This window comes from Diplotaxodon limnothrissa, linkage group LG15 (assembly GCF_057381915.1).
Source record: "Diplotaxodon limnothrissa isolate DT_005_m linkage group LG15, D_limnothrissa_male_GT1.1, whole genome shotgun sequence".
In the NCBI taxonomy this organism is placed as follows: Eukaryota; Metazoa; Chordata; class Actinopteri; order Cichliformes; family Cichlidae; genus Diplotaxodon; species Diplotaxodon limnothrissa.
In genome coordinates this window covers 14,387,951-14,415,595 of record NC_140610.1, presented here as the reverse complement: position 1 = coordinate 14,415,595, position 27,645 = coordinate 14,387,951, and the positions used below count along the sequence as shown (strand labels likewise).

At 37.9% G+C, this 27,645-nt stretch overlaps 1 protein-coding gene across 1 annotated transcript; it reads right to left on the bottom strand.

The window, feature by feature from the left end:
• Positions 1-26: 26 nt before the first annotated feature.
• Positions 27-20,304, bottom strand: apobb.1 (apolipoprotein Bb, tandem duplicate 1). Its single transcript, XM_085373255.1, has 29 exons — positions 20,206-20,304; positions 19,362-19,530; positions 19,040-19,072; positions 18,825-18,937; positions 18,587-18,732; positions 18,360-18,507; positions 18,094-18,246; positions 17,702-17,826; positions 17,514-17,599; positions 16,977-17,421; positions 16,748-16,862; positions 16,110-16,256; positions 14,861-15,072; positions 14,589-14,784; positions 14,325-14,504; positions 11,552-11,746; positions 11,295-11,462; positions 10,999-11,204; positions 10,612-10,794; positions 10,393-10,523; positions 9,724-9,934; positions 9,465-9,637; positions 8,978-9,138; positions 8,739-8,848; positions 8,277-8,650; positions 2,345-8,041; positions 2,143-2,254; positions 1,788-1,974; positions 27-1,248 (listed from the first exon to the last, which is right to left on the bottom strand). Exons 2-29 carry the CDS (start codon positions 19,414-19,416, stop codon positions 262-264), a joined length of 11,049 nt encoding a protein of 3,682 aa, XP_085229381.1. The 5' UTR covers positions 19,417-19,530; positions 20,206-20,304; the 3' UTR covers positions 27-261.
• Between the last annotated feature and the right edge of the window lie 7,341 nt (positions 20,305-27,645).

Genomic DNA, 27,645 nt, shown 5'->3' with positions numbered 1-27,645 from the left:
ATAAATCCAACATTTACAGACTGCATTAATGGATTTTATTAATGCTTCTCAGTCTATGCTGGAAGGTGAGTTTGAACAACATTTTACATGTTCTACATGTGTTTCTACAAAATAATCCATCTTCATTAATGGTGTAGCCGGTGTATCTGCTGAACTTATTGTTATAAATATTGAAAAGCTATTTATCCGTATTCTTTCCAAGAATGTGCTCTGAATGGATGGTAGTGTTTCCTATGTACTTAGGCTTCACTCTTTGATGCTTTACTGTTGAAAGTGAAATGGAAGGTCAATCTCAAGCTTTCCATCTCTGACTGTCACGTGGGCTTGAACTTCCTCAGAAGCTTGCTGCAGAACCCCCTGAACCATATTATTGAACTCATATACTACATACATGAACACATTTATAATGTACTCGCACACCATGTTGAACTCCATAGCAGAGATCTGGTCAACTATGTTCTTTAGGACCGTGACAAAGTTACGATAGAGATGATTGATATTGCCAAACATTTCATCTAAATAATCTGACTTGAGAGAGTCTACAAATTCCTGCAATTTCTCAACAATAGCCTCCAGGGTCTCACCTATTTTCACTAGCATTGTGTCAAGACTCTCCGTGTTTTTTACAAAATTCACCATTTCCTCAAAGATTTTCTTGGAAACTTTTTTGACTTGATCTATGATCTGCCCTCCATTGACTGCATCACCAACCGGCATCTGCATTTTCACATTGCTCAACCTTTCAACAAAAAAGTTATAGGTGGCCTCCATTTTTTCATAGATAATCTGAATGGTTACTTCTAGCATAGCAGCAATGCTGCTAGATAGCTTCTTTAAGACCTCAGGGAGAGTGGTCGTCTCATCTGACCCAGGCACTTTGAACCTGGTCTCCCTTAAAACCTTAATGACAGCATTTAGGAAGACCTGGACAGTTTTCTGGTATTGTACAATTATGTTCCTGAAGAAAATTGACAGCTGGCTCATTTGAACATCATAATTGGTTGCAGCATTATAGACTTCATTGATGTGGTTAATGACAGAGTCCTTTAACATCTCCATGTACCCTGTGAACTGATACTTGTCAGTAAAGTCTTTGAATGTTGAAATTATGGAAGGAAGTCTCATCTTGATCTGAGAGAGTATTGCTGTGGGTGTCTCCATGTTGTAAACAATCTGTAGATTCATCTTGTCGTTATCCTTGGGAGTAGATCTGATGACCAAGATGTCAACATCAACCTCTGGGGCAGACTAGAAAAAAGAAAAAACAAAACAAAACAAAAGAAAGTAACATTTAGTAACCAAAATCTTAATTTATCGTTGTACTGACATTCTTCTTTTTCTTCTCCTTCTTCAGCTGCTCCTTTTAGGGTTCGCCACAGTGGCTCATCTGCCTTCATACCATACTATCCTTGGGATCCTCTTCTGTGTCACCAGCCCTCTCCATGTCTTCCTTTAATACATTTATAAACCTCTTCTGAGGGCCTAGTCTCTGGCAACTGCATCTTTAACAACTTTTGTTCAATATATCGACTATCCCTCCTCTGTACCATCTCAATCCTGTCTCTAACTTTGTATGTAAACCACACAACCTGCGTTGCCCCTAAAAATCTTGACATCTACGGTCTATCTATTACCCATCTACACCTTGTTTTTCTTAACCCTTCCACTTGTCTCCTTCTCATTCACACACATGTGATCTGCGCACATCTCTCTGTCTAGCCATTTGATCTAGTGCCTTTCTTCCTTAGTGTCCATTGTATTAAAATGATCTTGCTAACAATACTTACAGGGTAACGGCCATAGACTTTTGCACTCATCTGGGATGGGACCGCACGACTGAACTGAAGGCCCAGAAGGCCAGTGGCTGGAGAAGATACTGAGGCACTGATACCATTGCTGTGTGTAGCATATTGAAGGTTCACATCAGTGAAAGTATGACTGGTGAAGTTCACGTTCAGTGCATGTTGTTGAACACTGGAACAAAAGGAAATATTGAAATCACAATTGCTCCTCATCTGTTGTTACATGCAAAAGATATAAAAATATGCAATTTACATATGAAAATATACAGTAAAGCATGAATTATAGCTTTGTGCATTTTCCTAAAATAACACATTTTAAAACAAACATATTGATTATTACCTCATAGCTTGCATAATGGCATGGTTGGCATTCACAGTCAGGTCAGCATGTGTCAGTGTGATTTGGCTAATCATGTTGAAAGCTTCATTCTCAAAGTTTACAGTAGAAGAAGCTATATAAAGAAATTGCATCAAATTTAGTGCTCAACAGTGCTTAAAAAAAGATAAAGACAGAAGTTTTTAGGGAATTTTAATCAACTCACCATCCATGTTGTATTCCAAGATCACAAAAGCAGAGGTTGCAGAGGACTTGGCAACTGCTTTGATGACAGGAGCACGGCTTTCTACTTCAGCTGCCATGCTTGTAGTGTACAGTGGGCTGACAAGCGTAGAATTAGTAAAGATGTGCTGCTTGGTAGCTGTTACTTCAACAACAGTCTTCTCAGAGAGAGCAAAGTCACCCATGTTGGTTGGCTGAGACACGTCAATGTTAATATCAACAGTCAAGGAGGCTGGTGCAAAATCCATTTTGGCTTGGGCAATATGAATCCCTTTGGTATTGAAGTTGAACAGGTTTGCCTCATTGTTGCCAGTATACGTCAGCACTGCATACAAATGGCTCATGGAGGCTTCAATGGAAAGATTCTCATTTACATCCATATCAATGACTTTGGTTGTACCATGGTTAAACTTGGTATCACTAATAACTTTAGAAGTTGAGCGCAGGGCGTCTTTATTCAGGAACACATTAGCTTCGTTATCTAGCATTCCATAAAGAAAGTAGTCTTCATAGACTGTGCCATCCATGTTTGCTCTAGTAGAGGACTCCATGGAAATATAATCAGAGGTTCCTTCAAGCTTCAGACTGTGGTCTGCCTCAGCCTTTCCAACAGTTTTGATCACAGGAATATTCAAATTACCACTTATCCTCAAGGTGGAAATAGCATTTGCTTTGGTTTTTGTGTCTGCATCCAGTTTTTGGTTTGCTTGCATGTCTAGTATTGGCAGGGCAATATTTGCAACTGTTGCCACAGAGACTTCAGTATCATAAGTATCAGCGCTCAGAGTGATGGTGCTGTCATGAGTTCCTGCAATACGAGTGTTTTCTAGGGACAGGGAGTTAGCCATCTTGAATCCCCTCTTGGTGGTAAGACTAGTAGTGCCAGCAAGTTTGACTTGAAGGTCCTCAAACATAGAGGTTGTGGTAGCTTCAAGACGGAACACAAGATCATCTTCTGTATACATTCTGGCATTAGCAATCAGATTAATAATGGCAGACTTGACAGAGAGTTCTGTTATTAGATTGCCCACATAGGGAATTTGGATCAAGCCCATCATATCAGCAAGCGGGGCTGCCTTGCTTTTCTGGTAAACAATCTTAGTATTCACATCCAGAGACTGGTCAGTGGTAGTCAAAATGTTGTCCAATCCAGCCTGATCATACAAGTTCAGATCATTGATGGCAGGAGTATGAAAGTCAACAAAAGGCAGATCAATCTCAGGAATACTGATGGGGTATTTCAGAAAGTCAAGACTGGTCTCACTTTCCATGGCAGCGAAGATTCCAACTTCATTTACATTATTTTCAAGAGTGAAGTTGTACAAGATTTTGTACTGGTTAAAACGAGTCAGAATGACTGTATTCATCTTTTGACTGTCAGGACTGATGTGGGCCAAGTAATCATTCTGTAGTTCTATTTTAGCAGTCGAAAATTCAAAACTGTTGACCTTAACATTTCCTTTGTTTTGAAAGTCAAAGAAAAACTCACCAGGGTGAGCTATAACGCTTATTGCATTGGAAAGTCTACCAGTGACTGCACCATAGAGTTCTGTGTCTTTGTTTGCTTTCAACTCAACCTTCATGTCATGAAGGTTTGCATATCCAGATGCAACAAGAAGACTGTTCTTAATAATTGGTGCTTCTGCTTCATTGCGAACATTAAACTTGAAGTAGGAAAATGTGCTAACTTCAGCACTAATATGTTGTTTCATCTTTAACATGGAACAGTCTGTGTCACCACTGAAAGATATGGTGACAATGCTGGGAGAAAATGACAACTCTAACTTGCTGTTGTGGCTGTCATCACCATTAAACGTTCCTGTATTGTCAGCTGTTAGAGTAAGTGTGTAGCCATCTTGGCGAACAAGTGATTTCTGTTTTAGAGCTACCTCATTACTGAGAATGACATTCTTGTCATATTGAATGTCCACTAAATGTGTGTATGTTGTATCAAGAGAAGCAGTCATTCCCCCTTCCCTAGCAATAAAGGCTGTGTTTACAAAGGTAGAAGTGTAAGGTCTAGTAGTGACCTTAATTCCAGTCTTTGCTTGGGCCTGAGCTGATAGGCCATAGAGAGTCACAGATGCCTGATGTTCAACTCCAAGAAAATTGTGCCTGAACTTTACTGTCTCTCCAAAGACAACGCGTCTCATTTTTGGGATTGCAATGCGAGCAGTGGAATCTAGTTTGTAATTGAGAATTTCAAAATTTGGAGAGTTTCCAATGGAAGTGAAAAATCCCTTGAATTGAGGCGTCATTGCATTCTCAGTTGCGTTCTTAAACTCAGCAGATGTCTCCATTGTGTAGATGGGAGTCTGGAGTTTGAGTTCACCAAAGAGTTTACCAAAAGATGGGACTACAATTTCAGTTGGAATGGTTGGAAAGCTTATTTCAGGGACTTGAAGAAACTTGGCAAGTTTTTCTGTAGGGACTTGTGGAATTTTGGGGAATGAGATCTGAGAAAGAGTGATCTCTGGGAGGGTTACCTCAGGGATGGAAGGAAAGTAGTTCATCGTCAAATCTCCAAAGAAAGCATCCATGTCAAACATGCTAATCTTAAAATTTACAATTAAATCAATAAGTTCAATAATTCTCTGCTTGATGTCATCAGTGGAGATTGTGGTGGCTTTAACAATGTGTAACCCAAAGATAGTGAACTCGGGGATGTCAAGCTGAGTTGGAATATCAAGGCTTGTAATTTTGTCTTTGACAAGTTGGGCAACTCTCTTAAGAGTATTAAACACAACTTCATCGAAGATATCCATTAGAGTTTTAAAAACTTCAGCTACTTTGATTTCTCTTAAGTGTTCTGAAAGGTCTCGAACAGACAATAACACCGTATTGACAAAATCTCTTATTGCCCCAAGAAGAATTTCATGTTTTCTAATAATCTCATTCATGATCTGTGCAGACAGATTAACAAACTCCTGGAAGTTTTTATAATCAAACGATTGAAGCTCTTCCACAATCATTTCAATAAACATGTTAATTTCCTGAATTATTTCTTTTACTTCATTTCTTTTCCAGTAGTGGATACTAAACTCATGGCAATCCATTAAAAAACGATAAAAGTTTGTTATGACAGTAGCGAGATTAGTGATGGTTTCGTCAATCTTGATGTTTTTCACGACCTCCACAGCTTTATCTAAGATTGCTTGAAAATTTTTTTCAGCTTCAAGCTTTGCAATCAGTTCACTTAATTTGGAAGTTATTGTGTTAAGCTTATTTACAATATCAAAGTCCTGAATAATTTTCTGAATAAAATCTGTTATGTGGCTGACAATTTCCGTGGGAATGTAGCTCGTTAATAACTCGATATGAGCTTTTAAGGATGACGTGAAGCTCTTTAGCTCAGCAACAAAAATCTCCAATGTTTCTTTTATACCTCTGAGGATTGACTGTAGTTTGGCTTTGATTTCATCCTTGCCAGCAATATCATGTAGGAATGCAAAGCTGCTGCCCTTTAGTCTTTCCAAGTCAAAGACTTGAATGATTTCTCCTATGGTTTCAGTTGCATATTCAATAATGGGCTCGATATCATATTCCTCATTAAGGTTATTCAGCCATTCCTGGATTGCTTGAATGGTGGTTTCAGGGAAATTGCCACTAAAAATAGTTTCATTCACCGCATCAACAAAGTTCTGGATGTAAACAGAGAGATTAGCTAGTAGTTTCTTAATAGTAACATTTAGGTTCCTCAAAAATGTTTCCACATCATTCATGGAGATAGTATATTTCTGAATTAAATGACTGAAAAGCTCTTTCAGTTGAATTATCTTGCCTTCTATATTCAATTCAGTAAGTAGGTCACTTATATGTTGCGGGAGAGCCTCAACTTTAGCCCTTATATTATCATTGTTGATGTAGTGCTGCAGTTCATCTACAACATTCAAAAGAAATCCCTTGATGTGTTCCAGGAGGGCAAACAGATTTGGAATCTGAATTATGTGACTATCTGTGTTCTTGTCATATTTGAGTAAGCCAGAGACAGTGAACTCCTGGTTGTCTGTGGAAGCTGTGTTAATAATGTTTGTAAGGATTGTACTAGAAACCTCAATTCCAGTTGTCTCAGCAGTGTTATAAACATCTATGTTCTGATCAAAGGTGTGCTCATTCATTTTAGACTTGAATTTAAAACTAGTCCTTTGCTCTTGGAGTGACAAAGTAGTAATCATCTTGTTGTCAAATGTGGTCTCAAGGGAAAACCCATTATTCAGTTGATGGGTTACGGATGCCCTGCCTTCATTTGAGCTGGCAAGAGCCATGGGCTGAGCTCTAAAGAGAAACTTATTGTAGATCTGGGCACTCTCTCTTCCATAAATGGCCATATCTCCTTCAGCATTCAATATGGCATCCAAGTTGAAATCAAAAGGAGCAATATTGCAACGCACAGTGTGGCTTAAGCGCACCGGTTGTGAGTGAAAGCGGACATCATTGGTAATCATGGCAACAAGGCCGACAACTTCAACTTCAGTGTTGTGGTTCATGTGAGTTCCAAGGAATTTTCCAGTCGTGCTGCACTTTGCATTAGCACTCATGTCACCATAACTGATCTGATAGGTGTGCTTGAGTTCTTCTTCACCATTGTTGGCTTTCAAAACTCCACTCAGATCCATCTTGCCAAGCCCTACCTGCAGCTGTGCCTGATTAATAAAGTTAGCACTCAGGAGATTTAGATTGTTGTTAACATTTGAAGAAACACTGTGGGGGTTCAGGTCGAAGGTGATATCATGAGTGTAAGAGGCATAATCCCTTGCAGAGGCTTCAGCCTTTGAGTTGAAGTTAAGGCCGGAGAGAGTTAAGGTAAAATTGTTGGTGTTGTCAACCTTGATTTCATACATCGCAGCCCTGTTGGTAATGGCTAGAGTAGCTCTTGTAGCATCAACCTCGGCATCAAAGGTGTTTTCCATGGACAGCGGGCTATGGAGAGTAGTTGTTCCTTTTGTGGTGAAACCATCTTTATTCATTCTCAGAATGACCTTATGAGTAGCCTCATTTTCAAGAAGCTTCACATTGGCATCACTATTTATAGCCAGACCATTGACATCAAGAGAGGCGGTCAGCAAAGAGTAAACATGATTTTCAGAGTAGTCTGTGTTTGTTTCCATCCTCAAGATGACTTCACCAGCACCAGCAGAGGCTTCTATCTGATTTTGCATCTTCATGCCAAGAGCAAGGGCATTTGCAGCACATATCAGTTTCACTCTGCTATCTCTGATAGAAAGCTCAGCATTGTGAGTGATGACATCAAAGGCACTGGTTTTAGACGCAACTGAGACTTCCCCATTGATATAGGTTCCTGTAATTACATTCAGGGCCTTAACAAGTGTGGAATCTACCTGAAAATTAGAATCAAACTTTACTTCTGGCCTGAATGGGAAGATGGTTAAGGACTGGATTGAGAGAGTCTTGCCATAAATGGGTCCAGCTTCAAATGCCACCTGAAATTTGTTGTCAACAGACATTTCCTCATGGTTTATTCCAGCCATACCAGTGTGCTCTGTGACAACACTGAAACCAAGTGGACTTCTGGCTTCTATCTTGGTGTTTGTTTTCAAATTAATTGCATCAGAGATGATTGCATCTTCAACAATGCTAATCCTGGCTTCAACGAATTTGTGGGCCAAAGAACTTTCAAATTGGGCTTTGATGGAATCGGTAGTGGCGACTTTTCCAGAGCCTAGATTAAAAAAACACACACAAGGACAAAAAACAAAAAAAATGCTTAATTGCTGACTAATAACTTCAGAATCCCTATGGTGACTACTTTACCAGAAAAGATCCATTTGCTTGTATACAATATCCATATATACATCAAGAATCTCTTGAAAACTATTCCAACACAAAAAACAGCACTTCATTTGAACTACACATTAGCAACTTTAAATTTATCAGTGATCTTCAGTGTGAAGTACCTTCAAGCTTTATTGAAAGAATGTCAATTGGGGAGGTTCCTTTGATGACAAACTTGGCTGAGTAGCTTTGTGATTCATCTTGGTCTACGCCGAAAGCCACAGAGGCCTCTGTGTCATATAAGTTGCTTTTCATCACTGTTGAAACCTCAGCTCTACCAAACAAGGGAATAGATAGCGTGATGCTCTCAGGAACAACAAACTCTGGGATGGAAATCTCCATAGAGGGGATTTCCAGTCCATACTGCTGTAGAGACAGGCCTGGTGTGGTCAAAGCTGGTGGGAAGTTAAGGTCTTCTGTTGACTTTCCTCCAAGTGGCACAGGGATAGCAATTGTGAAGCGATTATTGTTTATGTAATAGATGGCCGTTGCCTCACTATTAAAAAGATAAAAGTAAATATCTGGTTGTTTAGGGAGAAAAATTAGACAGTTTTAATATATACCATGAGGTTTAACACACTTACGTATTCAGGAATAGTGTCTCTGGTAGGGAAATCTCTGGCATTTCAGGCAATCTGAAGTTCTGAATGTAAGGGAAATCAGCACCATACTTTTCCATGTAATTGTTTGCTGCCTAAAAACAGATAACCATTATTATATGCACTGTTACAAAATTTCCTCTAGGATTAATAAAGTACTATGTTTTTGAGTTCATGTTTTTTTTAAGAAAAACACTTGTATAATTGAGCAAATATGTATGTACCTCCACAAACTTCTTGAAGATATGACGAACTTTCATGTCAGTTTGTGCCACTTGCATGTCAAGAAGATCATTGCCATAATTTTTAATCAAGTCGCCTTTAGGCAACATGGTGGTCTTGGCGTTCACATCCGACTTGACCTCAACCTCAATTTTTGTGGCATCTAAAATGATAAAGAAGAGAGCACTGAATAAAATCCAGAACAACTTTATGAGAAAAATCAAATTCAGATTGTTTATTTTAAAGATCATATCATAACCTGCATATAGCTATTAGAAATGGGTCACTCTGTCTTGATCATAGTTGCCTTTAAATGGTCAGTAAAACAATTTTTTAGGCTGCAATTATTAACTATGATGAAGTGACAGATATTTCTACAGATAGGAGGATGTCATTTTTCATACCTTGATACAAAAAAGCAACAATATGCAACTGTTAAATAACTTGTGATGGGACATTTAGAACACTGTAACTGAAAAAGCAATTTACCATATTTGATATTGATTTTCTGTTGAGAGTTGGCATCCATGACCTTGATTTCACTCTCAAGCTCCAGTTCCACTTCTTCATCACGTTTCATTGTAGCTGTGACAGTAGCATCAGCACTGATTGATGGGACCACAAGTTGGACTTGGAGCATACCTTCCTTCATAGCCTTCAGACTGAAAGAACATATACATCTTGCTGTTAATGATAGCAGTGAGATTAAAAAAAAATATGTGTGTGTGATCTGTAGTTGCTTTCTTACTTGGCACGACCAACCAGGGAGAGCTGAAGAACATTTTTGTTTAAAAAATTGAGAAAGATGGCGTGAGTTCCTCTGCCCTTTGTGTTTCCATCCACAACACCCAGCCTAACTCCAGCCTCCACATCGTAGTCGGGGATCTGGATGTCGGCACTGATGACATGCCTCCTTCTGTTATATTTCATGACTGCTGTGGCTTCTGTAGGCTCTGCACCTGTTGTTGACCAATTGAATGACTAAAGTTACAGTTACATCCATAATTTGTTGGACAACAGAATGATGGAAAGAGAAAAGTATGGGAAGGAAAGAAAAAGCTCCAAAGCATGCCACATAATATGTAAAACCTATTGGAGGCAATGTTATGGGACAGGTTTGCAGGGTTGCCACTGATTGTACAGGTCTTCACAGTGCAAGTGGATGATTACAGTTATGGTAGTTTGTCCAATCAACTTTGAGCTGTTGAAAATGGAGGATTATGTATGACAACCTCTGCAATTTCTAAGCAGTTAATGCAAAACTTGTTAAAACCCTTTGAATTAAAGCATTCAAATTTAAAATCCACTGTGGTGGTGTAAGAAGACAAATTTATAAAAATGTTGTCTTTGTCCAAAAAATTATGATTTAACTGTAAACAAATCAAAAGGAAAAAAAAAATCAAATATTGTACATTACCGTCAGCTTTTAGAATAAACTTCAAGGAATCAACTTTCTGCCGGTCATTGTCTCCCTCGCTGAGGAGTTCATAGGCAATAGTGGCTGTGTACTCGGAAACTTCACCAGTTGGGTGCAGCTCCACAACATATCTGTTAGGTTAAATGGACAGTATTTATTTATGAAATAATTACATTTAAGACACAGTTATTTTCTGTTGGTTAAGAATATTTTACAAACTTGCTGTCTCCAGTGAGGGGGAAGTAGGGCACTGTCTCCTGAGAGGAAGCGTCAATGTATTGCAGAGCAGTGCAGTATTTCATTCCCACAAAGGCAGGACTACACTCACTAACATCAACCTTGTCCCTCACCATAGGAGGGATGGTCTTCACCTCTGATCCCGTCACAGCCACAAGGTTGTTTCTAAGTAGGAATTGTAGCAAAGGAAAAATATAATTCTGTCCTAAATGAATTTAATCAAAGATACATATAAACAAAGCTTTGTTTATTTTACTTTGACAAACATTGGCCAGTTTATAATTCAAGATAAGATTTAATCAGCTGTTTTCTCTGCATTCATATTGGAGAAAAGTTACATAATATATAAAAGGTCTAGCTCTCGCTTACGTAATTTTGATGAGCTTTGTTGGACTTGTTGGAGCAGGGATGGTCAGCTTAATATTATCACGACCAAAGGTGATCTTGGCATTCAGGCCACTCTCATGGAAAATGTTGGTGTGCATTTCTAATCCAGAGTTGACATATTCAGGGATGTGAGAGCCAATCTGAGTTGCAAACTCAATACCAGCAGAGGGCATGAAGGTCACTTCACTCTGTGTGGAAACAGGAGAAAGGTTAACACCTGTGATGATGTGGTGAAAAAAAATGACAGGTGGCATTTAAATATATTTATGGAGGATTACCATGTCACGAGCAATCCTCAGTCCACCCTTGATACCGGGTGTAAAAGTACCAGAGAGTGCAATCCTCAGAGGCACACCGGTGACAGTAGGCAGGAAGAACTCATTGTCCATGAAGATGTAGTGGGCAAAGATTGTGTTGTCAGAGTTCACCATTAGTGCTCTAATTAACTGTGGAAAATAAAAACACACGTATAATAGAATCTTTAAATCATTAGCAATTGATTGCTCACTGTGAATGTCCTTTAACTTTATCTTACATCAGTTGGGAACATCTTTAACATGTTGTTGACCATCGTAGCAGCAGAGTAGGCTATCTCCTCCATTTCATTGGTCTTCAGATATCCCAGCTCATTTCCCAAAAGTCTCAGATAAACCATTGCCTCTGGAGACTGCATGGTCTTCAGCTCTCTCACCAGTTTGTTGAGATTTTGTCCGATCTCCTTCATCAGGTTCTAGGAGGCCAAAATATAGGCAAACAATTTAAAAAGTTACCCACTGAAAGAGTTCATAATTAATTTAAAGTCTGACTAACGTAAAACAGATTGCTCTTCAATTCAATTCAGTTCAATTTTTATATAATGCCTAATCACAGCAGCAGTGGTCTCAAGGTGTATTGTAAGGTATTATAAGGTGGAGACCCTAATATAGAGAAACTCCAGTAATCGAACAACCCCTTTGAGCATGCACTTGGCTAAAGCGGGAAGGAAATCTTCCCTTGTAACCGGAAGAAACCAGGCCCAGGAAAGAAGAAATAAGTGTATAAACTAGTGTTTCAGCATCACTCTGGGGCAGGATTTTCCTATTTTTTTTAATGATCTTGCACTAATGTAAGAAAGAAGTCCTACATATTTATTTAATATACAGACTGAAGGACATATCCTTGTTAGAAATTACCATAAGAGTCCTCAGTGTCACTGGAGGTCAATGCCATTCATGCAGTTATCTTATTAGAGACCATTTTTCTAAGGTTTTTAAGTTTTACATCAGTTTAGAAGTAGGGAATGGATAGAAAGAGCTGGGTATCATCTGCATAGTAATGAAAATGTATGCTACACCTAAGAGGAGCAATGTAATGTAAACAGAATTGGTCCTAGCATGGAACCCTGTAGAATTCCGTAATTTACCTCAGCGTGTGAGAAGACTCCCCATTTACATAAACAAATTGGAATCTAATAGATATGATTCAAACCACTGTGGCACAGTACCTTTAATTCCTACAGAATGCTGTAATCTTTTTAATACAACACTGTGCTCAACAGTATCAAGGGGTATAGGGATGGGGTGGAGAGAACAGGAGGAGAGAAGATGCAGATATGTGTGTAGACCAGAGATGGGCGTTAACGCGTTACTGTAATCCGATTACTTTTTTCAAGTAACGAGTAAAGTAAGGGATTACTATTGCAAAAAGTAATTAGATTACTGTTACTTTCCCATAAGCACACTGCGTTACTGCGTTACAGCGTTACTAAAACCGTGATTTTTTTTTTTTGCGAGAATATCTCATTACAGTGATATAAGCGAGTGCGACGTTCGTGATAACAGCTGTGTGCAGATCAACAATGGATAATATATCGAGTGTGGGAGAGAGTATGAGCATGCAGCGTTTAAAGCGTGGAAGTACTGACCTTATTTTGAGTTTGATTCCACAAAAAGTGACAAAAACATTAGTGTCTGTTGTGCCTGGGAAGAAAACTTCTTTTTACTGCGAAAAAACCCCCTAAACTTCCAAGCAAGCACTGAGTGCGCTACGACGTAATGGGAAATTCACAGAGAAACTCGCGGATTCTTCAACTGCCTGCAGCGGCACACCTGCACCAGGGTAAACCTCCGCCTACCCCACTCCTGCTTTACAGGTGAAAATAGAGCAACAGGACCGCTGAGTCTTTGATTTTATTTATTTTCTGTTGTGTTTTACTTGCATCTATTTGAAAGAGTGAGTGTAAACACAAAAAAATATTTTATTTTATTTTATGTGCTGGAATGTGCAGAAAATAGTTTTAAATGTTAAACAAATTTCTTCCAGTCAGAGAATGTTGCATATAATTACAATTTTTAAAAGATTAAAACTAATAAAACAAGTTTTAAAAAGAGACTTTTCCATTTGATTACATTTTATATGATGGATTATGCAGAAAAAGTAGAATTGGGCTGAAAGATCTATCGCTTTATCACCTATTCAGGTTGTAAATCGTGTTTTAAAAAAGTAACTAAGTAATTAATTACTTTTGAAAATAAGTAACCAGTAAAGTAACGGGATTACTTTTTGGGGGAAGTAATGAGTAATTTGTTACTGATTACTTTTTTCAAGTAACTTGACCAAGACTGGTGTACACTGCAATTCTACTTCCTGGTCTAAATTCTGCATAGTCATGTTTTTGGGGATTTAATACATTTAGCCAGATTTCTAGAAATCAGAGTTGCTTTGTCTGAAGCGGGATGGATGCTATCCCTTCTAACAAGACCAGGTATTCACCAGAAAGTTTCTTAATTGTCTATAAAACGCACGTTGTTTTATGGACACCACTCAGATAGAGGGCAATTTAAGGACAACATGTAGCTAAACATGTCACTCCTAATCTGATTGGGGAGGGAAACAGAGAAAGCTAGAGTCCAACATGTGTTAGCAACGTTACACACCAGATGTCAAATTTATGGAACTGGGAGTCAATAAATTATAATTTTACTGAGTCTACGTTTGTCTTTAGAGAGCAGTTTCAGGGTTCCTTCAATGTCGCCTGCTCTGGCCCCAGGAAGATAACTGACTATTGCTGCAGGTGTCTCTAACATCACACTTCTCAAAACAGATTCACCAATATCCACAGTTTGTTCCTCAACGTGTGTGTAGGTTTCTGTTTAGGATCAAGTTTCCTCCTCGTGGTCCCCTAGCCAGCCTGTTTTCTATGGCTGCTCGGGACAGTCGGCTGGGGGAGGGCGAATGGTGGCTAAGCTACCCTCACCTGCACTGACTGCTGGGGCCAGGCTAGCTACAGGGTTTTCTAGGTTGTGGTGAAAGGTGTCCAACTGAAATACCTGTCTATTTATCCGGTCCGCCTTGAAAGCAGGGATCACGTTCTGCATGACCTCGCGGATCCTTTGTGGCATGTTGTCAGACACAAAATACATAGTCTGCATGGCAGTGTCAGGGAAGAATCCATTTTCTCCAAACAAAGCTTCAACAGTTGGCTCAAATCCTGTCCCCTCCATACCGATCTTCAAAGGTGACAGATTTATTCTGTTAAACCGAACATTTCAAAACAGTGTCTCAATTTGCAGTAAATGGCCCAAAATCATTACCTCCACCATGTCAATGTCATAGCCAAATGCCTTGAGAGTCATTTCAAGCATGACCTCCTTAGGCAGGTAGCTTGTACCCTCAAAGATCATATTGCCCTCCAAAGATCCAAACTTATAGTTGCGAGAGAACTTTGTGGGGTCCATAATGGGCCCAATCTCATTACCCTGAATGGCATCCTGAAGCTTATGTCTCAGCCTGTAGAAAAAAATAGTCGAGTTATTGTCACCGAATTAGAATAACAACTTTCTAATTACCAATAATTCTCACTTACGCTTGAGTCTCTGACCCAGATGAGGACAAAATGTTGGTAATGTGGGAGATGACAAAGCTCTTGACTTGTTGGTCCTGTATATTGGGCAAGGCATTCTGCACCCGGGCAAGTTCACTTAGCTGAGGATTTTTCATAAGTACCAGATATGCAGCAATACGTTTTTGCATGGGACTAGTGCTGTCCAGAAGAACCTGCATAAACTCCTCTCTGCCCTGTGCCCAAAGTACATAAAAAAAATTAGTGTAAAAAAATAAAAAAATAAAAAAATTATATGGGTCTGACTTGAAAGGACACCAAATTTAATGACATGCTGCATTGGTAGAGTGTTGGTTAAAAGTTTACATGTACTCGTTATTGGCATGAATGTCACAGTAATTTGGGACTTGTAATGCTTTCTTTGAAATGTTCTTTTTCCAGGGTGGAATGAATGTACAACATACATCTTTCAAGTCTTTAAAAAACAAGATTTGGGGACACAAATTTGAATTTATTTCAGATTTTCTATTATCTACACAGGATCAAACATATGCATACAAGTATAAATACACCCCAATAAATATTTGATTAAATGTCCCTTAGAAAGATGCACCTCAAATATACTTTTGGTAGTTTATTGGCATTTAAAGGAATCATTAAACTCATAAAATTAACATGACATTCATGCCCATGATGTAGAAAGACAAAAGAGATGAGTAGAATTGTGAAGAAGTGCTCACAGTGTATGTATCCCAACTCATTCTGAGTAAGGATATTTTTAATTACAGAGATATTGCACAGATGAAAGCAGAAAGAGGTCTGAGATATTTGTCTAATATTCACACTGAAGGACATATCCTGGTCAAAAGGTAAATTCAGGAGAAAACATTACAAGTCATGTGTCATCTGGCTTTATCCATAAATAAAGCTGGGTGTCATCTGCATAGCAATGAAATTGTATGTAGTGTTGTCTAATAATGTTATCCAAGGGAAACATGTATGTTGTAAGTTCGCACAGAACTTTGTCGAATTTCATAAAAATTTCATTTAATACTCCTGCTATGTGATAATTTTTATAATACATTTTTGTTATCAGTGATATCAGATGCTACACTGAGTTGCAACTCTTCACTAGTGCTCTATCTGTGCTTTGTTGCACGGTAAATCTTGACTGAAATTCTTCAAATAAACAATTTCTGCAAGTGATTAGGTAACTATTTGAGAACTACTTTTTCAAGAATTTCTAAAATAAACTTTTTTAAAAATAGGTTACCTCCTCAGGGAGAGGGGTCAGCCTGTACACTTGAATTGCAGCTTGTTGCACGGCCAGAGAAGCTGTTGGTTTGTTCACACAGTTGATCACAGCAGTCCTGAGTGCTGGACTAGCAGGTACCACAGCTGGAGCCATGTTTCCAATAACCTAAGATAAAAAGTAAAGCAAATAATCAACACATGAAGAAGAATAAAAATTCATGCATGCTTCAACATGCTCTACAGGTGAGATTATGATATCTTGTTTTGTAATGGGCAATTTTAGCGTGTTGCTCCAAAGGATCTACCCTTTAAATGTATATCATTGATTTCTGTTTATTTTGCTATAATACATGAAATCTGTGTCTGTGTGTGTTTGCTTGCTTCTGTAGTCGCGAACTACTCCAACACAATCAGGAGTTGAGAAAACAAATAGGCAGACAGGTATAGCTGAGAACCCTAAAGGTTCAATATCAGATGTTACATTGTAATCATTGTTGCCTAGCAACCACCTAGCTAATAAAAACATTGTATCATCAAGATTCAATATGTATTGATATATTTTTGCTTCAAACAATCATAATTATCATAAAAGTAATTCTCTAACTTTATTTCTACAGTAACAGTATTTTAGTTTGAAGTTATGGGCAGAATACCTACCCTGAGTGTCATAAAAGTTTTGTCTTTGTCTCCAGAGCAATCACCCAACTGGGAAGCCATGAACTCCGCAACAGAGTGAATCTCAGGAATTTGCCTTCCTTCAGACTTGTAAAACCTGTTAAAAGAAAAAACACAATATTTAGCCTCTAAAAGTATTTCACAAAGAAAGAACTAGTAAAATATTATTGATAAATCTTCCCTTGAATAAAGTCTGATTTAATTTGCTTACCTCTTTACAACATTGCTCAGAGCATACATGACAGGCTTGCTGGGTTTGTATTTGGCCATCTCGAGCATATCGTGGATCAAGAGTGCAGAAGGATTGGACACGAGTCCCAAAGCAAAGACAGTCGCATCAACCTCAAGAGCGTTGGTGTCAAAGGTCCTGAGGATCTTCATGATGGCACTGCTGCATTCAGGCGTTCCACATTGAGCCAGTACCTGGTAGGTGAGGACTCGGGATACCGCAAGAGCCTCAGGGAGTGCCGCGCTCAAGGTTTCTGTTTTCATTCCACGGACCGTTGAGACAAGCTTGTGGAACAGGGGAGCTCTCTTCTCACCCTCGTTCTCAGACAGAGTGTCCAGTTCTCTCAGGAGATTCAGAACTGCATCTTTATCCTGTACAAAACTCTTGTCCTCAACAGCCTCCATGTGGAGATCCTTGACAATGACACCTTAGCAGACAAACAAAAAGATTATCATGAGTCTGCACTACATTGTGGTTATAACAAATCAAAACAAAGCAAATTAAACAGAAAAGGCTTACCGTGAGCAAAGATTCTGTCATTGTGAGGAGAAACTTTAACCACGGTGAGCTCTTGCTTTCCGACATTGGCAACTCCATATTCTCTCCTTAAATATAGAAAACAGGGATAAAAACAAAACAAATGCATATCCCTGTGTGTACTTACATAGCAGAGCATTCAATAGAGTCTAGTACAAGGTTTGACTTACTTATATGAGAAGGGAATGAGGATGTGGTTCTCGGTGCAGGACCCAAAGGTCATGTGTTTTTTCTCATTGTCAAACCTGTAATTGCAGGTTTGGGAGCTTCTGATCAGCTGAGCAAGAGGGTAGTGCTTAAAAGTTATAGATGAGGATGTTAGCATTGTGGATATTTGTGTTGGCACATTTTTGTGTAATCTTTTGCAAAAGTAAAGGCATTACAATTTTTTTTTTTTAAAAGATACTCAATTCGGCTTTTCTTTCCATTATAGCTCAAATTTAACCACCAGTGTGTTAAGACACATTAATACCACAGTACAACGAACAAAGGTAGAGTTTCTCTTTTGATTTGTCATAGTGTTTAAAGTTTTCAGCTCACAGCTTGTCTTTGGGTGCCTTACCATGCCGGTGATAAGAGCCAAGGGGCTGGTGTGATCTCTCATTGGGACAAATTTGTCACATCTGGACAGATCCCTGTTTAGGCTGACATCAGTTGCAATGTCTTCTCTAGCATTGACTGTGTAGTGGGTCTTGCAGTTGCCGTGAATTGTAGGCTGCAGCGAATATGGTAAAGATTAGAGGAACTAAATAAAGATGTATAATATATGATTACGAAACCATTTTTAATAAATATAAAATGTGGTTTAATGTTGTTAAAGTGTTGTACCATATTCTTGTTCTTGTCTTCTTCCAGCACAGGAACAGCCAGTGCAGAGATGATACCCCTCTTAAAGTTCAGGACAGTTGTTGTTTCACCATCCTCAGGGTACAGTTTCACATCATACAAACCCTCAATCACGACCCTCAGGGGATACCTTTAAAAAACAGTGCACAGTCTCCAAATATACCACTTTTTTTTTCAATGGTTTAAATTATCATGGAGAAATTACATACTTTTCCATTTCAGCAGCAAAGGCATCAGAGCTGGGGCTGTTGGCAAACACAGGGTTACCCTGTGTGTCCGTGTCAACGACTTCACTCAGCCTGCAGCCAGTAGTGCGCACAATGAAACTACAAGTCTGAGGCACTTCAATTTCAACCTGTGAGAGGAGGGAAATTTCTTTTTCTGAAATACATGGATTGGAAAGGGGAAAACTGATGATTTAGCATCATCGTGAGGTGTTTCTCATACCTTGCAGGAAGCCTTGTGTCCATTCTTGAGATGTGAGGCTCCGTTGATAGCATTCAGAGATTCAGCTTCATATTGGTATTCATACTTGTGTAGGCTCTTGTACCTTTGAGCCACTAGGAGAGATGAGATTAGAGTAATGAGAAATCATTTATTAGTTATCTTTTGGAAACTACTGCTACTGTGCAAACTTGATGTCAACATCAAAATGAACTTACAGAGACAGGTTGGTTGATCCCGATCTTGTGCAACTGGAAAACAAAGATTAATCATTTGCTTTAGCACCTGTAATACAACTAAAACGCAGTGCACTACAACTTAAACCCATCTACCAAGCCTAATAATAACCTAGCAAGGATTTACACATAGGTGAGTACCATCAGATGTTTTGTGTTTTCCCAATTTTTGTACTTGTTGCATGTTTTTTTTAACCTTCATTCAACAATTCTGCAAAGACTACAGTACACTGATATCTATTGCAACCTTTTTAACGCTGTAAAAAATACTCTTTTAAACTGAAAGAATTTAGGAACTACTCACAAGTCAAGGCAGATGTACTGAGGAGCAGCAAAAGGCAGAGCTTTGAGTCCCCCATGATTGGTTCGTTGAAGCCCCCTCCTTTTGGGTCAACGAGCACTCCGAAATGAGACTGATTTTTTTGTACTTCAGCTTGAGACTTTTATACTCTCAGGTGGGCCCTGTTGGGAGACTGGGAGGCACAGACAATTCTTTGAATGCTCAAAGTCCACCCGACCCTCTTGTGTGTGGAGGGACAAAGGCAAAAGGGTTTAAAACACACTTAGAGCTAAAAGACGAGACATGGAAAACGGATGTATTGTGTTAAAAAAAATCTTCTTTTATTAATGTGGTTTGTCATTCACTGATTGGATATTAAGGGTTAGTCTTAAGAGATCATCTAATAGCTACTAATTAGTTTTCGCGTTGTTTTTATTTTTCACGCTGTTACATTCTTAATAGTGTGCTAATAACCCACCACCAACAATTCATATTATTTCTTACACTTTCCAGTTAGTGATTGTGAATGCGTATAAAGGCATAGATTTAATGAGCAATTCTACACTCTAAAATACTCCAGTTGATTCATAGACAGAGAGATTGCACACATTAAAATTGAAAAAATTGAAGATTAAAAAGGTAGCATTAATTGTCTAGTGTTACTTGCTTCATTTTTAGGCTACAGTGATTGGTAAAAACTGCCATAAAAACACTTAAGTTAGCAAAAAATCTTAGATTATATAACATAATAAATGCACTCCTGTACATATTTGCACTATACACATTGTTTAAAATGGCAATGTTGCTTTACATTTACTTTTTACAGTCAAAAACCAACCAACCAACCAACAAAAATAATAATACTTACAGCGTAATGAAGTTAGATGCTTGTTTTTCTGCTCCACAGCCCAAAAATGACAACAGCAAAAACATTTGCAGACCTTGATTTGGGTTGGGACACTGAACTTTGAGCTACAAAGTTTCAAAGGTTCCTGCAAAATGTGATTAGTTGTTTGAATAGGGTCTGCTATTCTGTTTGTGGCATGAAAGGCACATGCAATAAATAAACAGCAATAACCTTGAGCTGTCTTAAGCATTATTATTATTTTTTGTAAATGGTGTTTACTTCAATCATTTATATTGCACTATATTAAACATTTCCCATTACTATACAAATACTTGAAAACATGAAATTGTCTTTTTTTTAATTTGTGCACTGATCTCAGAGTTACATCTAAACATTGTGTAATGGTCTGTTGCAATATATATCCTGATCAGTACTTTTTGTTGGATGCTGATAATGTTTGAACTAACACAGAGTCCAAAGGGAGCTTAAAGCGAACACTTTTGTCCTTTTCCATTTTAAATTTAAAGCTTATTTATTTTTTCTTTTGTAATAACAATATTCTAACTGAATTAAACTATATGATCTTCTAAGTTGCAAGTTTTCTGTGTAAAGTCCTGTTAAGTACTTGAGACTGGACTTTTTCTAGCTGTTCAGCAGTTAAACAACATGAATCACCAAAACGATTCTTAATGTAAGTCTGTGTACTTTAAAAAGGTTACCAATGTATATATAAGTAACAGTACTCAAACTATATAACCTTATAAAACATATTGGCTAATATTTGAAATACTTCAAATATTTAGTGGTAGCTGTTTCTGGTGTTTTTGCACAAAACCAGCAACGCACACAACAGTAATATGGCAAATAGAAAAATTCATTCTTACTAATGTCACTGTTTTTAATGCAAAATACTCTTATGTTTACATTATTATAAATTCCCCATTTTCTTTAATCCAGTGTGTCTTTGTCTTAGTTTAATGTTCTGCAGGTAACAGGGACTTTATAATTAACCATTCCATTCATTTCTTTGTTTTTTAATCAGCTTCTGGAGTCTGCATACTATATGGAAGATATAATCAGGTCAAGAACGAGACAAAGAATTCAGAGAAGGAAAACACCCCAGAGTCATCAGAGGATGAATAAACCGATTTTGGTCTCTTTAAAATCAGATGAGTACCAAATAATAATTAAAAAATACGAATAAATAAAACTGAATCTAAACTCTGTGACCCAGGTGTATGTAGTTAGCCGCAAGTACTATTGCCCAACCAATTTTTTGGCATAAAGGTCGATACCACTGGAGATATTTTGCAAGTACTGTTAAACCTTGTTATGTATTTCTTTCTTTCTTTTAAGATGTTACAATGTAGTCTAGGATCCTGTTAGTGAATCAATTTTCCCAATAAACAGTATGGATTGAGGTACTTAGTAGTTTTCAACATAAGCTTTGAATGTTGTAATGATCACTCCATCAGTGTATTCAGAAAATATCAGGTCTTCTTCCACAGTAATACATTTTGGGGGAAAATTCATCTATCAGTATCTTTGTGGGGGTGTAATAGTTAAGAGGAAACGATGTGGCCACACTTGGTATCATCATGTAATCTGTGCAGTTATGGATTCTTCTGGATTCTTTGTAGTCCTGCCCTGTTTCCTAGTTTGCCATGTTTATCTGTCTATAAGTACCTATAAGCTGCCTGCGCTTTGTGCTGTTTTATTTGAAAAGAAATCCAGATGCAAAAAGTGCAAATCCTTTGAAAAAAATAACAGTTACTGGAAAAATATTTTTTTAAATTACTGGTAGATTTTTAATCATGGAACTTTTTTTTAGGGTTTAAATCAGCCTAGACTTTGATTATAGCTTTATTCTCCTGCTCAGTCTACTTATATAGAAATCTCCTGGTGTTCCTTTATCTGTAAGGCTGTGTTTTACATTATTGTAAAACTGTGTTTTTTGTATTGTGCTATTTATTTATTCAGTTTTCTATTTTTTTTTTATATCAACATATATGAAAAAAAAACACACTTTCAGTAGAAAAGGAAAAAAATCACAAAATATTTTTTGGGCTTTTTTTTTTTTTTTAGAGCGTACTCTTATGTGATGCTGCAGTTTCCTGTCATTTTCAGCAAAATAGCCCAAAATGGCAGAAGGTCTCTTTGTTCTTCAGTCATCAGTTAACTAAACAAGCATATCTCTTGTTTGTGGGTACCAGAGTACCAAGAGGAAATCCATGCAGGCATAGGGAGAACATGCACACTCACAGAGAAAGACCCCAACCAGGAGCTTTTTCTGTGAGCAGACAGAGCTAACCATCGCCTGTGTCTAACATGCAGCCCTTTATATGTCATTACATGTCATTGTTATTATTATTAGTACCATTAATGTTAATATTACTTATGAATAAAAAAATATTGTATTGAAAAAAAAAATACCCTGCAACACTGTCAATTGTGTAATACAGTTTGCGCTGAACTCTTCTGCTGTTTACTGACCTATTTGTCAATCTTATGGTTTAAACATTGGTTAAAAGTCCAGACAATGAAGTCATGCTCAGAATATTGCTGTGTCATAAACCAGCATAATCAGTTAAAGTTATATTGCTCGTCAGCTTTGTCAGTAGCAGATAGCAGTTTAGATCAACCTAACCCCACTGATAGAACCATTCCAGTAGGACAAAATGTATCACATATACAAAAAGATAAAAGATATAAAAGATTCCCATGTGCAAGAATTTTTGCATTATTTGCATGAAGACCAAAATTTTCATTTATCAACTATTATAAATACCAACACCGATACATGAGCAAATAAACAAACACTGGCTAAATAAATATCGTCCAGTTTTGGCCCTAGTGATATATTTGCTCCGCTCTATGTTACATTGTTCAGTTGCACCATGAAGCTTTTTGACTGTCTGAGTTATGTTTATAAAAATTATGTTATTTAACTAGCATATAAATGGTTGATATTTAACAGTATTACTGAAGAGAGTTGATACCAGTTGCTGTCAGGTTAATGCTGTTTCTGACAGAACAGTTTATAGCTGCAAGTATAACCTTACTACTAGCTTTTCATTTTGGCCCCTTTCAAAGGAGCAAACACAAACCATAGATTATTCTATTGGTATATCAGTGTCATAGGTGTGAATTAAAGTACAGGTAATGCACAATGCTTTGTATAGGAGTTTTCTGAAGAAAGATTATGTATAGGATATCTTGATGCATGCTCAATCATGTTGACATAGCGTTTTGTCACTCATCTAAGTGACTTCTTCAGTCTCAGCTGACTGCAGGTTTTCCCAAACTTAGAAACAGTACCTTTCAGCACCACTGAAAGAGTAGCCACTGGCCTGTAGGTGTAAATAGACTGCATAGTCCTGGCCTGAAGAGTTGGCTCTTCTGTGTTGTGGCATTCGCTTAGCCAGAGGTTGTTTGGTTTCACCGATGTATAAATCATGGCAATCCTCCTGGCACTTAACAGCATAACCGATCCTTGGGAGTCGACCAATTTTTGCCACAGCATGTTTTAGAGTTTGAAAGCCATGGCTGTGTTTAGAGAAAATGCGTCTTAGCTGTTCCGATACTCATCTAGCACTTTATTCAGCATTGCACCTTGAGCATAGATTTGCACAGAAGAGTTTAATTATTTACTGAATATTTATTGTGTTTTTAAAAATCTGTAGGTAGCCTTTAGGTTTCAGGTCCTTCACAGCTGCTCCTCATTAAGAAGGGTGGTGGTTGTCTGTGAAGAGGAAAGGTTGTTACTGAGAGCAAATAAGGTTAACTATTGAGGAGAGCTGGGGCAAATGTGTGTGAAAAAAATCTAGAAATAAAGGTGGTGCAAAGAAGTGGCTTTTCTTTGCCCTTCTTTCCTTTATCCTCTCCAGGGTGTTTGGGCAAATGTTCCCCTTTTTGGGATTTACTTACTTGAATGATTGAGCATGCATCAAGACTTCTTGATACGATGCTCTTCTGCTTCCACGGCAGCTGTGTCTGTGGGGATGTACACTACAATATTAAAATGTGAACTAGTGGAACTGCAGAATGTTGTACAATTGTAGAAGTTTCTGTAAAAAAAACCCTTTACTGTAGAGATGAATAGCTGTGATATGTTCAACAGCAAAGGTAACAATGTTTCATAACCAGTCTGAAACTGGGGCAACAATGGGGCACAAGAACCAGCACAAAAGGTAATGCATTTTAAGTTTTTGGATTTGCCACTGAGAAATCATTAATGCGTTGTTTATATTGAATCTTTAAAAAAGAAAGAAAGAAAAAAAAATCTGTCAGGAAATCTCACGATCTCCCGTGTGTTCTTTTCTACAAATGTCATGTACTTCTCTTCTGAAAGTGGTTTGCTTGTTTGAGTTCAATTGCAAAATCTGTAATATTACATATTCAAGTTAAAAACACATTTAACACTGCATTAACGGGGTATTTTAGTCAGCTCGCACACATTTATTGCACCCAGACATTTCTAGAAAGGCCTACTCAGCACTGCCATTATCAGTACAAATGAAAGTGAGGTAGTGCAAAGAACACAAGCAGCTTATCAGTGTATCACGTACTTTGTGCAGAATCGTTTTTCCACTTGCAAAATGTCCAATAAGCCTGCATATGTTTCTCTTTTTTTTTTTCAATCAAATCAGTATCTTTTAAAATGTTTTAAATGTCATTACTAAAAACATTTTCTGCATTTCATCCACATACTCTGAGACTTGCCATAAAAAGGGAAAATGGCACAGGTTCTCCACAAAAAGGGAATAATACAATCAAACTCAAAAGATGAAAAGCAGAACTTTATTTGCTGTATTTTCCTGCAAACCAAGGTGATGATATGCAATAATTAAAATGCTCAAAGTATAAACAGAATTTATGTCAGATTTTGGCTTCAGCTAAAAATAAAAGCATGTGATCACACCCATTAATTGAAGAGCTGCAGTTCCAAATGCATTTTACTGGTTGAACAACAATACTCGACCCAAAAAATTTAACCATGTCAAACTGTAAAAAAACAAAACAGACAAATAATTTTTTTTTTAAGCAGTCAGGTGAGTTCTGGAAGTGCCTAAGAAAACTATTGATACAGCAAATTACCAAACATAAGGCAGTGGTGCCCTAAAGCATAGCCTTATCATCTATTTTGATCTAAATGGGATCATATTTTGCAAAACAACCAGCAACTTGCGTTGATTATAAATGATTTAACCCTTAAATTCCTTAATATCATGTTTACCGTGTCTTCTTTACAAACTGACTTGTGGCAAACAAAGGTGCACCCTCCTGGGCATTAGCTAGAATTCTGGTTCAAGGAGCTTCAACACTGGCTTCACTTTTGAGAGCCTTGAGGAGCTCCCTCCATGTTTTATGATAAGACCAGGTCTCCAAACTCCTAGATACCAATCTGATCAAGTGCCAGAATAAACCAGTTCCATGTATCCAACCTTTGAAAGTGTCTACACCCTGATGTTAAGACTTGTCTTGTGGAATGAGCGAGTGTGTGTGTGTGTTTAAGAACCATTTCTTTAGTAAAAGTTGCAATAAAACACTTTAAAAACAGCTCCTAGTCTGAGGCTCGTAGTTTCTTTAAAAATTCCAGATATGACAGAGTTGTTTGTAAAAAAATAAAAATAAAAAAAATAAAATCAGCTGATTCTGCGAGGGGACCCCTCACTGGTTTTTCATGGAATAACCCCATATTATAAACCTTGATATCAGTGGCTCGTGTTCCTTAAATATTGACAGAGGTCTATAGAGTGGAGCAATGTCCCTCACTCTAGTTAATGTAAGGACAGACAGATCGATATTTTAGCAGTGGGCTGACGCTTGTGACAATTCATCCAGAACGTAAAATTTCCAGAGAAAGAGGAAGAACAGAGGGTCAAAAGATTCATGAAGCAATGTGTTCATTTTGGGAACAAGTGAGGACTTGAACTTCAAATAACCCAAAACTTTCATAATAGCATGAAACTCTGATGGTTCACTCACAGATTAATGATGACCCAGTAAGATGAAGTAATAGTAGTATATTTCATTTCTATTGCTCTGTCTCTATTTTGTGTTTTTGCATATAAACCTGCTAATCACTCTGGAGACTAAGGCAACCTGGATAGCCTCTGAAAGATGAGCTAATATTTGCATTAGTGAAGAAACCAAACATTCCTCTGAGATTTTCGTCTATATTAACATAATACCATCACAGAGTTGCTGCACAACCATGATGCAAATCACCTTTTCCACCACATCTCAAAGTTGCCCTAATAGAAGCTCATTAGACCAGTTTTGGTGAACCCAAGTGCAAATTATATCCTCACTTTCCTGTTCTTAGTAGACAGGAGAGACGCCTTGTGTTGGCCTCTACTGCTGTAACCAATCTGCTTCAAGATTCAGTGTGTTGTGCATTCATAGATGCTCTTCTGCATACCTTGGATGTGACGAGCAGTTGTTTGAGTCACAGTTGCCTTCCTGTCAACTTGAAGCAGTCTGGCCATTCTCCTCCCATCTCTGACATCAATAAGAAATTTTCATCAAGAGAACTGTTGATCACTGGATATTTTTCTCTTTTGGACCATTCTCTGTAAATCCTAGAGATGGTTGTGTGGAAAAATCCCAGTAGATCAACAGTTTCTGAAATAGTCATCCATCAGGCACCAGAAACCATCCAACATTCAGAGTCACTTAAATCAATTTCTTCCTATTCTGAAGCTCAGTTTGGACTTTAGCAGATCGTCTTCACCATGTCTGCATGGCTAAATTCATTAGGTTACAGCCATATGATTGTTTGATTTAACATTTGTGTTGACAAGTAATTAAAGGTGTAGCTAAAAACAGATGAAAGCAATCAGCTATAGGTAAACCTAATGAGGCATTAGTGAAGCAATGCAGACAAACACAAAGGAAATAAGACAGCTGAAGCAATGCATGAACAAGACAAATGAAACAAACAAACAAACAATAATAATAAATAAATAAACAGCAAAGAGGACTGTGCATAGAAACACTCCTACAGCAAATAAACAGCCCGGTCTCCTCCTTTAAAAGTTGCCCATCAGCCTAATTTCAGCTTCAAGGCAGGAATACTTACCCAAGCTGGAGTAGCGGCAGATTCCAAAACTGTTGGTGACCTCTAGTGGATCATTACATTTCTGCAGAAAAGGAGAACGCTTCCCTCTCTGCATGACTACACCCAGCTCTTCTGTAGTCACCTTAAAAAAATATGTACTATATTTAAAACTGACAGCAAAATGCACACAACTCTGTGTCTTATCTGACACACACAGCTTATGCTATTTCCTCATCTATCTATTTGAACTGTCATTACTGAAAATATTCAGTTTTAAAACCTTGTTACACCAAGAATAAATCCCAGTGAAAAAGGTTATTCGATTATGAGACTATCAGGGTCCACTTGTTTGTTTTAACCAGACACTTGTATGCTTTCTTCTTCCTACTACTTCCTAC